This window comes from Sminthopsis crassicaudata, chromosome 1 (genome assembly GCF_048593235.1).
Source record: "Sminthopsis crassicaudata isolate SCR6 chromosome 1, ASM4859323v1, whole genome shotgun sequence".
In the NCBI taxonomy this organism is placed as follows: domain Eukaryota; kingdom Metazoa; phylum Chordata; class Mammalia; order Dasyuromorphia; family Dasyuridae; genus Sminthopsis; species Sminthopsis crassicaudata.
Genome location: NC_133617.1, coordinates 55,791,600 through 55,807,183, shown reverse-complemented (window position 1 = coordinate 55,807,183; position 15,584 = coordinate 55,791,600). Strand labels below are relative to the sequence as shown.

General features: G+C 51.9%; 1 protein-coding gene across 2 annotated transcripts in view; it reads left to right on the top strand.

The window, feature by feature from the left end:
• APC2 (APC regulator of WNT signaling pathway 2) overlaps positions 1–13,618 on the top strand; it is a 49,242-nt gene extending 35,624 nt beyond the window's left edge. For both annotated transcript variants that reach the window (XM_074304608.1, XM_074304619.1), the window contains exons 14-15: positions 1,663–1,877; positions 2,291–13,618. In XM_074304608.1, coding sequence (XP_074160709.1) covers positions 1,663–1,877; positions 2,291–7,679 — 5,604 coding nt within the window. In that variant the 3' untranslated portion in view covers positions 7,680–13,618. The remainder of the gene's footprint in view (positions 1–1,662; positions 1,878–2,290) is intronic.
• Positions 13,619–15,584: the final 1,966 nt, after the last annotated feature.

Here is a 15,584-nt window from a genome sequence, read left to right as displayed (position 1 = left end):
TATATTATGGGGATCTGGTGATTGCTAAAATCATGGATTTGAATGGATTTGCATTAATCATGACAGCATCTCTATATATTTGAAAAAGGGATACTTTATGTATGAAACAGAGGGGAGGCCAGTGACTTGAGGGATCCCGATTGCCAGACCAGTCCCAAGTGCACCTTCCAAGCTATCTCATTCACCAGCCCAACCAGGTGTCTTTTTCTTGGTGACCATGGGATACACTGATTTAATAAAGATGACAAGGGTCATTGAAGGTTGTCCTGACCTCCCCCGCTCTGATCTCTACATCATTGTCACCATCAGCTCTCCTGCAACCTCAGCATTAGCAGTGATGCTTGGACTAGAAGATATCCCAGATCTAAGGCTAGCAGGAGCTTCTGAGGCTCTTGAGTCCAACAGTCTGAGGATGAACCTCTATGTACTTAATACTATGAAGGCTCCATTCCTCTTCCCTGCCCCCCCACCCCAGCAGAAGCTGTGCTCTAAGTGAATACTGAAAAAAAAAACACAACACTATGACAAAAAGCAACTGTGAATCCTATAGCATTTTTAACAGATGTGTATTTTATTAAATACAACATCAACATACATTTGAGAATTAGGAATACTGTGAGAGGTGTGAGACACATCATTTATTCAGTCTGCAGAAGTGATGTGCGATTATTATACAGTGACAGTGAATGTTTTGTTGGTGCTAAAGAAGGGTCAAAAACAGTGTCTGGCACATATGTGGATGAGTTTGCATATATATATCTATATATATATATATATATGTCTGTGTGTATACACACACACATACACATACATCTATACACTTATACATATAAATGCACACATGCATATGTACACATATACACATACATCTATTTATATACATATACCCATCTATCACTCCTTGAAATGTATATGCCAGGGCTCCTAATTTGGGAGCCACCGATCCAATCAAACTTCATTATTTTATAGATGAGCAAAGTAGTCCTGGGAGTTGGGGATGAATACTTGTCTAAGCTTACTCAGCTAGGACTTGGGTTGTCCCTGTCCCTTACTCCTAATTACAACGCTCTAACCTTCTGATTACTATCTAATACTATTATAACACAACTATTTACAAAACACTTTCTTATGCTCTAGGGGCTGAAGGATATTTATAAAAATACCTATTTATTCCATATGTATTTTGTATTAAATAGTTATTTACATATTGCATCCCCTCCCCATTCCTCCACCATTAAATGTGAGCTCCTTAATGGCAGAGACCAGCCACGTCTTTTCTTTCTCTCTGTCCCTAGCATTTAGCACAGTGCCTGGCACAGAGTGAGTATTTGATAAATTTCCTGATGATGGTAAAGCCGAGAGCCACAGGTCTTCCCCTCAAGGAGCTTCTACGAGCATCTCTGTCCCTTCTCTCGCCTCTGTTTCTGTCATTTCTAACCATTCCGTCCATCTCCATCTCTCACACCCAGGAGGAGAGAAGGGAATAAAGCAAGAAAAAAGAATCCATTCCGGGGAAGCAGGGGATGGGAGTGGTAGGGGAGGAGCCACCAGTTGGAGGTTGGTGTGGCTGGAAGCAGATAGACTTGGGTATGAGAGAGCTGAGACAGTCTCAGAGTGGGAGCTGGTAGCCCCAGATGACTAGGCTTCCTCTCCTCCTCCCAGGAGTCCACACTGAAGAGCGTCCTCAGTGCCCTGTGGAACTTGTCGGCTCACAGCACGGAGAACAAGGCTGCCATATGCTTGGTGGATGGAGCCCTGGGCTTCCTGGTCAGCACTCTCACCTACAAGTGCCAGAGTAACTCATTAGCCATCATCGAGAGTGGAGGGGGCATCCTCCGGAATGTGTCCAGCCTCATCGCCACCCGGGAGGACTACAGGTTAGGCAGAGCTTCTCCTCTGCTCTTTCTGCCCCCTCTCCCCTCTCCTACCTGCTTCAGAGTTCTAGGACAGTGAGCCACTGCTGGTTTGGAAACTACTGCTAAGATTGCTCAGAAACAGTTTTATTCTCCCGGGTGGACTAACCCTCCTGTTGCATCTGGTTCCCATCCATCACTGCCTAGGTAACATTGTCACAACTGTTGCTGGGCTGAAGCCAGCTGGCTCAAGCCACCCCTGACTAGGGCTCCCCTTGACAGCATCCCCCACAAGAACCCATCTCCTGGCCTCCACATGGAGACCTGCAGTGAATGATCCCTAGCTGCTGACCAGACGCTTCTGTTTGGGGATGGCTCCACAAGCCTGAAGTGGGGCAAGGGCTTAATGGGGGTCCCTCCCTTCTCCCCTCCTCCAGGCAGGTGCTACGGGACCACAACTGCCTCCAGACTCTGCTGCAGCACCTGAGGTCGCACAGCCTGACCATCGTGAGTAACGCCTGCGGGACCCTGTGGAACCTGTCGGCTCGGAGTCCCCGTGACCAGGAGCTGCTTTGGGACCTGGGAGCCGTGAGCATGCTGCGGAACCTGATCCACTCCAAGCACAAGATGATTGCGATGGGCAGCGCGGCCGCCCTGCGCAACCTGCTCACACACAGGCCCCTCAAGTACAAGGACACGGCGGCCGTCATCTCCCCCGGCTCCTGCATGCCCAGTCTCTATGTACGCAAGCAGAAGGCGCTGGAGGCCGAGCTGGATGCCAGGCACCTGGCCGAGGCTCTGGACACGATGGAGAAGCAGAGCCTGAAGGGTCAGGTGGTCAAGAAGCCACCATTGCGCCACCTCGACAGCCTGGTCAAGGACTACGCCTCCGACTCTGGCTGTTTTGACGACGAGGACGTGCCCGCCCTGGCGCCCGGGGTGGAGGTAGGCAATCCCTCTGTCCTCTCCATGTTCCTCAACAGTTCCTTCCTGCAAGGACAAGCCTTGCCCCGCATGCCACCCTCCCGCCGCGGCCCAGAGGCAGAGAAGGAGGATGGCAGCAGTGGCAGGGGCAGCATGGACGCCAAGAAGGGGGTGATGGATGGGACAGCAGCGGCAGCGGAGAAACTGGCCACCAAACTGTCCGTGGCGGTGGCCAAGATCGACAAGCTGGTGGAGGACATCTCGGCCCTGCACACCTCCTCCGAGGACAGCTTTAGCCTCAGCTCTGGGGACCACGGGCTAGACTGGCCCTCAGGGCCTGGGGAGGCCCGGGAGGCCCGGGCCCAGTCCTGCTCACCCTGCCGGCTGCCTGAGCCAGGGAGGAGGGAGGGGATGGGGAGGGCCCACCCACTGCTCCGGCTGAAGGCAGCTTATACCAGCCTGTCCAATGACAGCTTGAATAGCAGCAGCACCAGCGATGGCTACTGCCCTCGAGAACACATGAAGCCCTCCCCGAGGGCCTCATTTGCCGACTACCGAGAGGAGCTTCAGAGGTACCAGCAGCGCCCCAGCCGCCTGGACCTCAAGAACGTTGTGGCCACCCAGCCGGACAGGAGAGAGCCTCCAGCTCAGGAGCCCGCTGTCCTGCAAGGGCCAGAAATGCCTGACGGGCTGCACAGGCCAGCAGTATTCCCTGGGGAGTGGGCCCCAAAAGATGGGGAGGGCAAGCTTGCCCCTGACGCCCAGGTGCACACCATCAAGCTGTCGCCCTCCTACCAGCATGTGCCTCTGCTGGAGGGCATGGCCAAGGTCGGGGCTGTTCCCTTTCCCGGCACCGGGAGTAGCTCCTTGGCCCGGAAGCAGGCCTGGCTGCCCCCGGGCACTCTAAAGTGTTCAGAGGGTCTGAGCAGGATCCCAGAAAAACTGGCAGCCCCAGCCCCCCCTGCTCCTGCGGCAGAGACCCTACAGAAGTACTCGGTGGAAGATACTCCCATCTGCTTCTCCCGTTGTTCCTCCCTCTCTTCCCTCTCCTCTGCCGACCACGGCATGGATGGGAGAAGCCACAGTGAAGACAACGACCTGGACAGTGACTCGTCCCTGGAGATCCTCGAGGAGCCAGGACCCGGGGAGGGAGAGGATGATGGCGTGGAGGATTGGAGGCCCCGAGGGACCGCCTCCCTGCCCGTGGCCATTCCCGCCCCCCGGGGTGACCGGGGCAATGAGGGTGCCTCCCCCTCCCGACAAGAAGACATGACACCCTCCAGCTCCTCTGAGAATTACATCCAGGAGACTCCCCTCGTCATGAGCCGCTGCAGCTCCGTCAGCTCCCTGGGCAGCTTTGAGAGCCCCTCCATTGCCAGCTCCATCCAGAGTGACCCCTGCAGTGAGATGGTGAGCGGCACCGTGAGCCCCAGTGAGCTTCCCGACAGCCCAGGGCAGACCATGCCCCCCAGCCGCAGCAAGACCCCCCTTCCAGAACGGGAGACCAGCCAGTTCAACCTGCAGTGGGAGAACAATGTCAAGAAGTTCATGGACATCACCGACTTCAAGGAACGCTTCCAGCTGCCCCCAGACCTCGACAGCACCATCTACTTCACAGTGGAGAAGCCCGACGAGAACTTCTCCTGCGCCTCCAGCCTCAGCGCTCTGCCCCTCCATGAGCACTATGTGCAGAAGGACGTGGAGCTCAAGCTCCTGCCCCCTTTCCCCGAGCGTGGAGGTGGACTTCACTTTGCGGGCCACGAAAAGCGGGAGGAGCCCGGGCGGGAGGAGCGGCTGGATGGGCCCCGGGGGGGCCGGCCCCGCATGGAGACCCACTCTGAGGATGACCTGGAGATCCTGAAGGAATGCATCAGCTCAGCGATGCCCTCCCGCTTCCGAAAGGTCAAGACAGCCCTGGTGCCGGGCTTGCCTCCGGGGAAGAAGGGACTACATGTGCCCGTCTACATGCTGGTGCCCGCGCATGCCCATCCCAGCTTAGCGGCCAGGACCCCCCGGCCTTCCCGCAGCCCGTATAAAGAGGAGGATTCCTTCACAGACTCGGCTGAAGGCACGCCAGTCAACTTCTCCAGCGCCACCTCACTCAGTGACGAGACTCTTCAGTATCCGTCCAAGGACAGCCAGGGGCAGCGGGCTGAGAGGAGGGAGCCCGCCTCTCGGCGGGTCACTTCCAGCCATTCTACTCCAACCAAGATGGCAGGTACCTACAAGCACAGGGGGGGAGGGGCTGGCCTCCCTCTCTCAAACAGGAGCACCGAACCTAGCCGAGGCTCTCTCAAGAACCTGCCCGGCCTAGAACTGACTGTCAGCCGGCCCAGGAGTGCCCACTCCGAGAGGGACAGCCGTGCCAGGGGAGACAGCTCACATCCAAATGGAGGGCATGGGGATGTTGCCTTCCAGTCATTCTGTCACACTACACCCACTGAAGAGGCAGTTTACTGCTTCTATGAGAATGATTCAGATGAAGCTCCTGAGGCCCCGGCCCGGAAGACACCCATGGGAGGCCGGGCTCCAAAGAAGGACCATCGGGCAGGAAAAAAAGAAACAGAACCCAAGCCCAAAGCAGGACCCCCAGCCTCCATGCGGCCCCGGGTGCCCACCAAGTCCCAGCACAAACTGATCGCAGATGAGACTCCGCCCTGCTACTCCTTAAGCTCCTCCGTGAGCTCACTCAGTGACCTGGACCTTTCAGATAGGGATGGTGGGCAGCCACCCAACAAAGGGGGCCCATCCCACCTGCAGGCCCGCAAACCCATCCACACTAAGCCCCCCCCACCGGCTCCTGGTCGGGACAGTTCTCCCAGCTCACCGAGCCTCAACTCAGACGAAGATCTGCTGCAAAGGTGCATCGGTTCCGCGATGCCCAAAAGACAGCGCCACGCAGCCCGGCACCGTAAGGCTGAGCGCAAGCCCAAGCAAGGGGGCCCCAAGGCAGCCGGCAGCAAGGAGCGCAAGGCCGAGTTACGGAGGGAACTGGGCGAGGAAGCGGCCTCCGACCGAGCCTCCGATCTGGACAGCGTGGAGTGGCAGGCTATTCAAGATGGCGCCAACTCCATCGTGACGTGGCTGCACCAGGCCGCAGCGGCGGCAACCTCCTTGTCCAGGGAGCCCTCGTCTGAGTGTGATTCCATCCTCTCCTTTGTGTCCGGGCTGTCGGTGGGGTCCACTCTGCAGCTTACCCTCGGAAGGGAGGAGCAGAAGCGCAGGGGGAAGGAAGCTGGAGGAGAGGTGGAAAAGAAAGAGCAAACCAAGACTGCTGGCGAAAGCAAGAAAGGAGGGGAGGCCCGAGGAGGGGAGGCCCGGACCCTCAACCGCCGGACATCCCGGGGCCCAGAAAAGCCAGCCAATGCCCAGAAACCCGTGTCCAACCTGCCAGCCGTGTTCCGGGGCCGGACGGTCATCTACATGCCCACCCTGCCCAAGGGGTCCCCCAAGCCACGCTCTCCCCCCAAGAAGGCTGTGCCCAAGACTGAGCCCCCTGCCAAACCCCTCCCTCTCAATCAGCAGAGGTCCCGGAGCCTCCACCGGCCAGGGAAAATCTCAGAGATGGCAGAGCTGACACTGCCCAAGAGAAGTGCCACCCCACCTGCCCGGATGGCCAAGACCCCCTCCTCAGGCTCTTCCCAAACCTCCACCCCCTCCCAGGCATCATCCAAGAAGTCCCCCCCCTCTTCCCAGACGAGCAAGCCGGTGCCCGCCCCTGGGGGTAAAGCGGGCACGGGCAGCCCTCAGGCCAGGCCGGTGAAGGCTCTGCTCTCCAGACAGCACAAGACTCAGAAATCTCCCGTCCGGATCCCGTTCATGCAGAAGCCGGCCAGGAAGCCGTTCCCAGGGAAGAACACGCCGCCTGTGCCAGAGGAGCAGGGGGCCGGGGCCAAGGCCGGGGCCAGGCTCAATCTGGTCCGAGTGCCCTCGACCCGCTCCAGCGGCAGCGAGTCCGACCGTTCCGGCTTCCTGAGGCAGCTGACCTTCATCAAGGAGTCTTCCAACCTCCTCCTGCGGCACCGCTCCGAGGCCGCCGCCCCCCTGTCCCAGAACAGCTCCCCGCGCCGCAGCCGGCCCGGCGTCCCCGCCGTCTTCCTCTGCTCTTCTCGTTGTGAGGAGCTCAAAGCGGCCAAAGGCGGGCCCCCGGCCGGCCCCAGAGCGTCACCAGGGGAGCGCCCGCCCCGCCGGACCAGCTCCGAGAGTCCCTCCCGCTTACCCGTCAAGATCGCCGCGCCCGCCCCCGAGCCCTTCAAGCGCTACTCCTCCTCCCCCCACATCAACGTGGTCAAGAGGTCGGCCAGCCCAGCCCCTGCCCTGGCGCAAGGGCCCGAGGCCGGGCGGAGGCGGAGCGATGGCGAGCCCCAGCCTCCTCCCCAGGTAGGGGCGGGGGAGGGCCGTGCGGCTCCGGCCGCGGCCACCAAGGGCACGTGGCGGAGGATTCGGGATGAAGACATCCCCCAGATCCTGAAGAGCACGCTCCCCCCCACCGCCCTGCCTCTGGTCGGCACGGTGCAGGAGGACGGCCCGGCTCCCCAGAGGAAGACCAGCGACGCCGTGGTCCAGACCGAAGACTTCTCCACTTCTAAAACCAACTCCAGCACCTCTCCCACCCTGGAGAACCGGGAGCCCCCCAAGAACGCGGCGAGCGGCCCGGGCAGCGGCGCGCAGGCCCCCTTCATCGGCAGCGACGTGGACGGGCTGAGCTCCAAGGTGGCTGCCGCCATCGCCTTTGCCCACGAGGGGCTGGCGGCCCCGGCGGGGGGCTTCCCCTCCAGCCGCCACGGCTCCCCCAGCCGAGCCGCCCGGGTCACCCCCTTCAATTACATCCCCAGCCCCATGGTGGTGCCAGCCACGACCGACAAAGCTGTGGAGAAAGCTGTCAGCCTCCAGGGTGAATAGAACCTCGTCTGGCCCGCCTCCTCTCCCCGCCTCGCCCCTCCGGCCCTAGCCTGCTCAGGCTTCCCAACACTACCCTGGCGGCAGCAAGCTGCGCTCGTGGAAGATGCCCCTGTACAAAGAACTTCAAGAAGCTGCTTTCTTATTTCATACTCAGCTAAGTACAAGAGAAATGAGCTCTCAAAGATCAGCGGCTCAGACCTGGGCCGTGGCGGGGTGGGGAGAGACTGGCCAAGGTCCCGGACCTGGAACTGCTGGCCCCTCGTCTGACCAGGCTTTCCTCCTTCCTCTCCGTGTCAGGCCACAGCCCGGTTGCCAGAAACCTTTCCTTCCCGGAAGGTGGAGATAACGGATGACGGATTTTTTTTTTAACCCACAAAGCCTAGGGCACTGTGGGGAAAGAGTCCAAAGCTGGGTATCCCCTTCTCTAAGATATGGCCATGTCATTAAGGGCTCTCCCTCCACCATGAGGGGAGAGACTTTCCTTGGGAAGTAGGGAGAGGAACGGGAACAGAGAAGGGTCTGATGCTTTGGCACCCAGGAAGGAGCAATGAGAGGAAGGCAGTGGGAGGAGACACCCCAGGGCCAGTTAAGTCCAGGGAGAGAGAGGTGTCTCTAAGGAAAGCCCAGAAGGCTGAGGCAAGGAAGCGTGCTGTGTGACCTTCTTCTGAGCAAGGAATGGTTCACCAGCATGCTGCCCCCAGGGCACATCAGCAGCTCAGTGCCCCAAACAGAGTAAGATCCCTGGCTGGGACTGCCGCCTCCCTGTGCCCAAGCGGAAAGCACCTTCTAGCCAAGCCTTAATGCAGATCTCTCTGCTGCATGCTTTATCTCGAATACCCAGCACTAATAACCAGTTATAAACATCATATAGATGAATTACAGCTTGTCAACGCCATGGGAAGCCCAGGAAGGAGACTTCCAGATAGGGGGAAGCCCTGGGGAGGGCCAGAGAGGGAGCAGGCACAGAACCCACCAGATGCAGAACTGTTGGTGGCAGGGCCAAATGCCTGTAATTAATGCAACCCAGTAATTCGGTAATGACTAATTTACTGAGTTTTGTCTGTGTTATATAAACCAGCTTGGAAATGGGGCTGAAAGGGATCTGAGACAATTCGAGAATTGCACCTTATTTAATAGGGAGGTGAGGGGGTTACTCCACAAGCCTGGAACTGATGTTGACACCGCTCCCTTGATGTCCCACTGTAAGCCTGACCCATGAGAGGGAAAGGTAAGAGGATAGGCAAGAAGACAGGTGAATATTAGTTTTCTCACTCTGGCTTTGATCTCTTTTTCCCTGGGTAGCTCTTTCCTTTAGCTAGTGTGGGCTCACCTCCAGAGTCATGAGGTAATGCTGACTTAGGGAGGATTGAGTATTCCTGGCAGGAAGTCAAGACTTTAAGAAGCACCCAAGTAAAGCTGATTGTGCTTTTAGCAGGTGGATGGCATTAAGATCCACAAGCAATTGGAACAGAGTTTGCAAGCACTGAGCTATCCATAATCTGTTGTCTAGTTCCCAACAAGGCCCGTTGTTGGGGTAGCTGACTAGATGTAGGAAGATCTGTCAGAAAACTAGCAGGACGAGCATGCATCCTCCTTAGCACTTGCCACATGCTAACTGGTGAACTAACCAGCACTGAGCCCGCTCAGAAACTGAACCACAGGAGGGACCAAAGAATACAGATATGGATGGCAGAAAAAGGAGAAGCAGAGAGAAGCCTGGAGAGGGATTGGAAAGTGAGGGTCTGGTGAGCTGCTTCAAGGACAAAGTCCTTCTGTTGTAAAGCTGCACTTTAAAAAGATTGTAGAGAGCAGAGTCAACTGCTAGTATGTGATATTTTGGGAGATGTGGGGAGTGCGAAAACATCTATTTGGGTTTTTTTTTAATGACTTTTTGTTAAAAATGCAAAATTGCAAGAGTCCAGTGTTTTCTCTAGGAAGTAAAATTTTGAGTTTCACTGACAAGAAGAGACAAACTGCCTTCTGGACTTTGGCTAAGCCAAGACTCTGGAAAGAATGTACTTAATAAGGTCAGAGAACTGATTGTTTTCTGTTTGGCCCCAGGGGGCAGATCTAAGAGACATGTGGACCCCACAAAGAGGAAGATTTTGAGTTTGCTGTGTAAGAAGGCATTTCCAAACATTTAGAACTGTCCAGAAGTGAAGTGACCTGCCTCAGAAGGTGGTGGGGTTTCTCATCACTGGAATTCTTCAAGAAGAGGTTGGCTGACCATCTGTCAAGGAAACAATAGAGGAGATTCCTTTTTAAGTTATGGGTTAGAGTTAGACTATATCAAGTCTGAAATTCTTTGTAGCTGAAATTCTGTGAACAAATGTGAAAGGTCAAACAATTAGCAAGACTGCTGAGGGAGTGATCTCCCCATGTGGCTAACTTCAGTTTGCTACTGGGCTGAAGATCCAGGGTAGAGAGGGAAGAAATCTGTATCAGAGGTATCAACCTATACTGTGCCATATAATGGATGTGAGGAGGATCAGAAGCAGGAGAGGGAAAAAGGCAGAAAATGAAAGGGCCAGAAGATGTTTGGCTGATTTTGCTAATTGAACTGTAGCTTTGTATGGTGGTGACTCATCCACTGGGAACTGGATTGAAGCCACAACTTATTTCCTACAGACACCATGGAAGAGGTAACAATCAGTGAACCCTAGCCCACCTAGGGTTATGATTGAATGATTGAATTCTTCTTGGGCCTTGTTTGTCCCTCTTACTGTCTCCTTCTTCCTTGGCTTTGAAATAGCTTGATCTTCTCATTCTGTATTCCAGAGATAGGGTTTGTTGAAGAGACACCTTCAGATATTTCAGTCTAGAGCCCCATTGGAAGGACGACGTGTCTTTAGCCACTCAGATTTAGCTTAGGAATTAGAGTGTTTCCAGTTAAAAGTATTATCACTGGAAAGAGCCAGTAACCTCTTTCCCAGTGGAATCCTGGATTCCAGAAAACTTCTTTGCAAAACTGTTTTCCAGCTGCTTTTGCAAAGAACCACTCCTCATGGAGTGCAGCACAGGCTCAATCTATGTGAAACTTGGGCAAACTAAGTTTCAGTTATCTCTGTAAAATGGTGGGGTTGGACTAGAGATTCCTAGGGTTCCTTCTAGCTTGAATGTTTTGTGATTCTGGGAAGAATAGAATACATAGAGCAAGTAGATTGATAAGCATTAGACAAATAGAAGGGCATATGGGTTCAATTTATTCTATTAACTGTTTCTCTGGGGAAAGGAAAACAGCCTTCCATTGGACTTGATCAGTATCAGGTCCTTATTTGCCAAGTCTACAGAAGGAAAATTTACCTTCAGAAGCCTGGAAAAACACTTCTCTTTCTTGCTGATACCTCTTCAGTCATGGCAGGCCACTTAGCCAAATTCATTCATGGCCACCATTTCAAGGGACCGTATGACAAAGTCAATTGTTGGGAGCTTTGGGACTGTACTTAAGAAGCCATCTCCCAGTCCGGAATTTATCATATTTGGGGGTTGCATCTCCAACAGTTCATATTGGGGAGTTGAGTCAATGTGCTTTTTTGCCAAGAAGCCCTTTAGGCTCGAGATTGACCCAATTCACATGGAGATTTTTCCTCCCTATGCTAATTTGCAAGGAGACTTGATATGTATATCTGCAATCTGTCTCTGGAAGTGGAACCAAAACACAAGGAGTGATTTCATACTCATTTCCCTTTCACACAAATCATTGGATACTTCAGTCTTGTAGAAATAAGAGGAGGGGATAGATACTTTTACAGGGATCCTCCAAGCCTAGACTCTGAAATTGGGGGTGTTTTCCAAAAATACTTTTAATTCTGTGTCTCTATTTTAACAGAAACAATATGGTAAAGGGAAGGCATTGTTTCCCATTCAGCAAGGACAAGACAGTTGGGTTGTAGAACCTGTCTACCCAATCTGTAGCCAGAGATTATAAGTATGGAGATATAGGATGCCTGGTTTTAGTGAATGTTAGAGCTAATGTTCAGCTGCCCATTCGATATTGCTTATTACTGGATGTAACATTCAAATATAAGATGTCTTTAAGAGTGAAAATTTGACCTGGAAAGTTTGCAGACTGAAAAAGGTGAAGACATACTGTTACTGTTATCAGTCTTAACAGTAAAACTCTGGATGGAAAAGAGATGGGAGTCCCAAGTGCTCACAACCAGTAGTTAACCCAACCCACAACCTTTTGTCCTAGGAAAAACATTAGAAGATTCTGGAGGAGGGGCCTCAGCGCTGTGCCCGGCCCCCACCAGCTGGCTGGGTGATCTGGGCAGGCTGCTTCACCGTTCTGTGCCTGTTTCCCCAAACTTCAAAATGGGGAGAACTTCTGCCAGATCTACCTCCCAAGGGAGTGAGGGTTGGCTGATCTGATGGACACATGATGGAGTGTTGGAGATCTACAGGAGCATAGCATTATTCCATAGCGTAACTGGTGCTACACTTCAGGGTGTGTATTTGGTTCTAACTCTTTGAGCAAAGGATTAGGAACCTTCTGCTTCCTATTGTGCTAACTTGTCCTAGGAGCTGTACCGAAGCCAATCAGAACACGGTCTCTCCCTTCCCAACCTCAGAGGCTTGGTAACCAACACTCCAGGTACTCATGGGAAACCATCAGAAGTGAATCTGGACAACTCATTCTGTCTTTGAAGGAAGCATGCTGATATGAAAGAGCAGGTACTGCTCCCTCACTGGGACCAGAGGGAATCATGTCCTAGCGTCTGTGTTCAATCAACACCGCCTTATGAGGCGGGTGCCAAAAATGGGGCTGAAGCTTTAAGAGTAGCTGGATAGCCAAGCCTCCCCAAGTTAGCTGCCTGCTGCCCCGAAGCAGTGACAGGGTCAGCTGACCTCCCCTCCTCCTCTCTCATTCCCTCACACCACATCAGCTTTGTTCACATCATCCTCCAGTGGGGAATGGGGGGAGAGCAGGGAGTGTCACAGACATAGGGTTTCCTGGGGAAGAGAAAGGGGCAGTTTGTGGTACTTGAACAATTGATATCCATACACTGGGGCCAGAGGAACCAAATTGTCATATACCAAACACAACTATCACTTAAAGCCTTTATCCCATCATAGGGATGCTATCTGTACCACGCAGCTGTTAACCTGGTTTGCTCCTTTATGCTCTCAGTGTGAGAGTGGTATGTGTGTGTTCCTGCTTACGTGCTGCCAACACTAAGGGATATGAACTGAGGACTCAGAGGGGCAGGAATCCTACACCATCAGAAGTGATCGAGTCCATCAGGCAAATCTTCACCAAAGTTCAGCACTTTATGATTTTCCCCGTGTAACCTGCTGTTGTTGGAGTGATCAACCCAAAGGGGAAGGACTTAACTTTTGGGAGCAATGACTCCTGGGGTGGCCAAGATGGAGGCTTAACATCAGTCTGCTATTTCACCAGCTGCTCAGGAGCTGGTATTTTATACCTGATAGTTCTGTCTGATCAGCAAACTTAAAAGAAAAGACAGCCCCACCCCAATCCAGGGTATTGGATTTAGGACTACCCTCATATATCTTCCAGAAGCAGCAGGAGTGGACAGCATTACCTCACACCTCTAATCTGTCACCTTGTCCATTTAATACAGTTTTTCGCCACAGAACCCTAGTTTTGTTCTCATCCAGTTTGTGTGATAATCCCTCCAGCGCCCAGAAGGAAGCTGACTTTGCCCGCCTTGTTCAACTGGTTTTCAGCCTGTTCTCTCCAGTTTACTCACTTCCCTATCATCTGTACTGAGGGTCATTTTACTGGGATTCTGGACAGTATTAAAATGAAGTGTGTAAATATTAAATGTAAACCCTCCCCCCCTTCCTTTTTTTCCCCCCACTAAAATAAAACAAAGCCATTTGTCTGGTTGAAAGATGAAACGGGAAGATCAGGCAATTGACTTGTAGGGCACCTTTAGCATCTTCACTTAATAAACTAAGCTGTTGAATTGCCTTCTGGGACTGGACCAGACTTTATTTCTTTTCTTTCTATTTGGGAGAGTGTATCTCAACTTCTAGGGAAGTTGGTGGAATCTATTATTAAAGGGTGAGATCACTGGAAACATGCAATTCTATCCTCTGGGGGAAACTGGACTTACTTATTCTACTAGAGGGGAGGGATCAATCAAGTGGACAAAGGGGAAATCGAATGATGTCAGAATTGCTGAGTCCAACAGAAAAGACTACTGTATTTGAAATCAGAAATTCATTTGGCTGCCTACTCTGTAGCCCTGAGCAAGCCCCTCACTTTCCTCACCTCTAAAATTATTTGTGTGTGTGTGTGTGTGTGTATGTGCATACACACACCCCACCTAACAGTTCTGTTCCTCCATTTTATCAAAAGGATTGAGACCAATAGAGATTAAGTAAGAGATTAGCTTAAAAATCTGAACATAAGTCTTTTGAGGTAGCTAACTGAATGGATAGATAGAGCTCTGGATCTAGAGTTTAAAAAGTTTATTACTTATTAGCTGGGTGAGCCTGGACAAATCAACTAACCTCTACTTGCCTCAATTTCCTTGACTGTAAAATGGGGATGGTAATAGCACTTATTTCCCAAGGTTGCTGTGAAACTCAAATTAGATAATCTTTGTAAAGTGCCTGACATATAGTAGATGCTTAATAAATTCTTGTTCCCTTCCTAATCCAAACTCTTCACCACACTTTATCATCTCACCCATTCCCCATCACAATCTCTGCTTTTTTCCAACTGGGGAAGTTGGCTGTATCCCTGTACTTCTCCACCTCTCCTTCCCTTATTCCTGCTGATGAAGTCATTTTGGGTAACTAGGTAGGGTTGGCAGAGATTACAATGCTCCCTGAGGACATCAAGGAAGGATACTGATGGGGAACAGCTCAGCTTTACAAGCCCATCCCCTGTGGAGGTCTTGGGAAACCCCACCTTACTGCATCCAACCAGAAACTTAAGTTATGCTGTCAACCCCCCCCCCCCAGGTTAAATTTTCCCTATAAATCTGCCTGTGACCTTTGCTATCTTTGCTGAATTCCTATTGGGGTTAGCACACCATGACATTCTACCTCATGGTATCTTTCTTCTCACCACTTCCCCCATGCCCTATGGTGTATTTCTCCTTCTTTACAGCTAACTTTTTTGTTGCTAAACTACTCTAAGGACTTAACCTGTCAGTCAATGTTATAAGCCTACCTTATGACTATCCACTTTCTCCTGGCTAATTGTGAGTTCCACTGAGGAATTTGTCTTTTTCCTTGGCAACTGCTAAAAACCCTCTTGTTATTAACTATATGCTCTTCCAAATCCATTTCATATTTACCACTCTTGGTGTCTATTTTATCTCATTTTGTCCATAACCCCTTCTCAAACATAAAAGTACCTTTTGGCAAAGAGAAAGCCATTGTGAATTATTCACATGTGAATTGCTACCAAATCCCATCATTTGGTGCCAAAAGGCAGGATCTTCTCCTCACCAAAAGGTAGAAATTTGTATGACATCTAACACAGGTACAAAGGAAATATGAACCCCAATATTTTTTCTTTTTGTTCTACTTCTCAATTAAGGCAGGATAAATCAAGAACCCAGCAATATCTTGGGGTACATTTGTTATCACTTTGCTTACTGGGTAGCAAGTGATGGACCTAAAGTTGGGGGATGCCCAGAAATAGGTTATGCCCTTTTCAGAAGATAATTTCTTATAAAATGATCCCCATTTCTCCTGAGTGTAGGATTTTGGTTTTCTAAGGGTGTTTGTGCTCCCCAACATTGCAAAGGGAAACTAATGCAACATCTGGCCATCTAGGATTTAAAACATTGGATTTCTGTGCTATTTTCCATGTCTATCAACCTGGTCTCTCTCTGACAATGCACTTTCAGTTAACCTGCATTTTCTGAAAAGTTGAGTTGTTGAGAGACAAAAATGTAGCTTCTTGAAAGGCAGGCATGC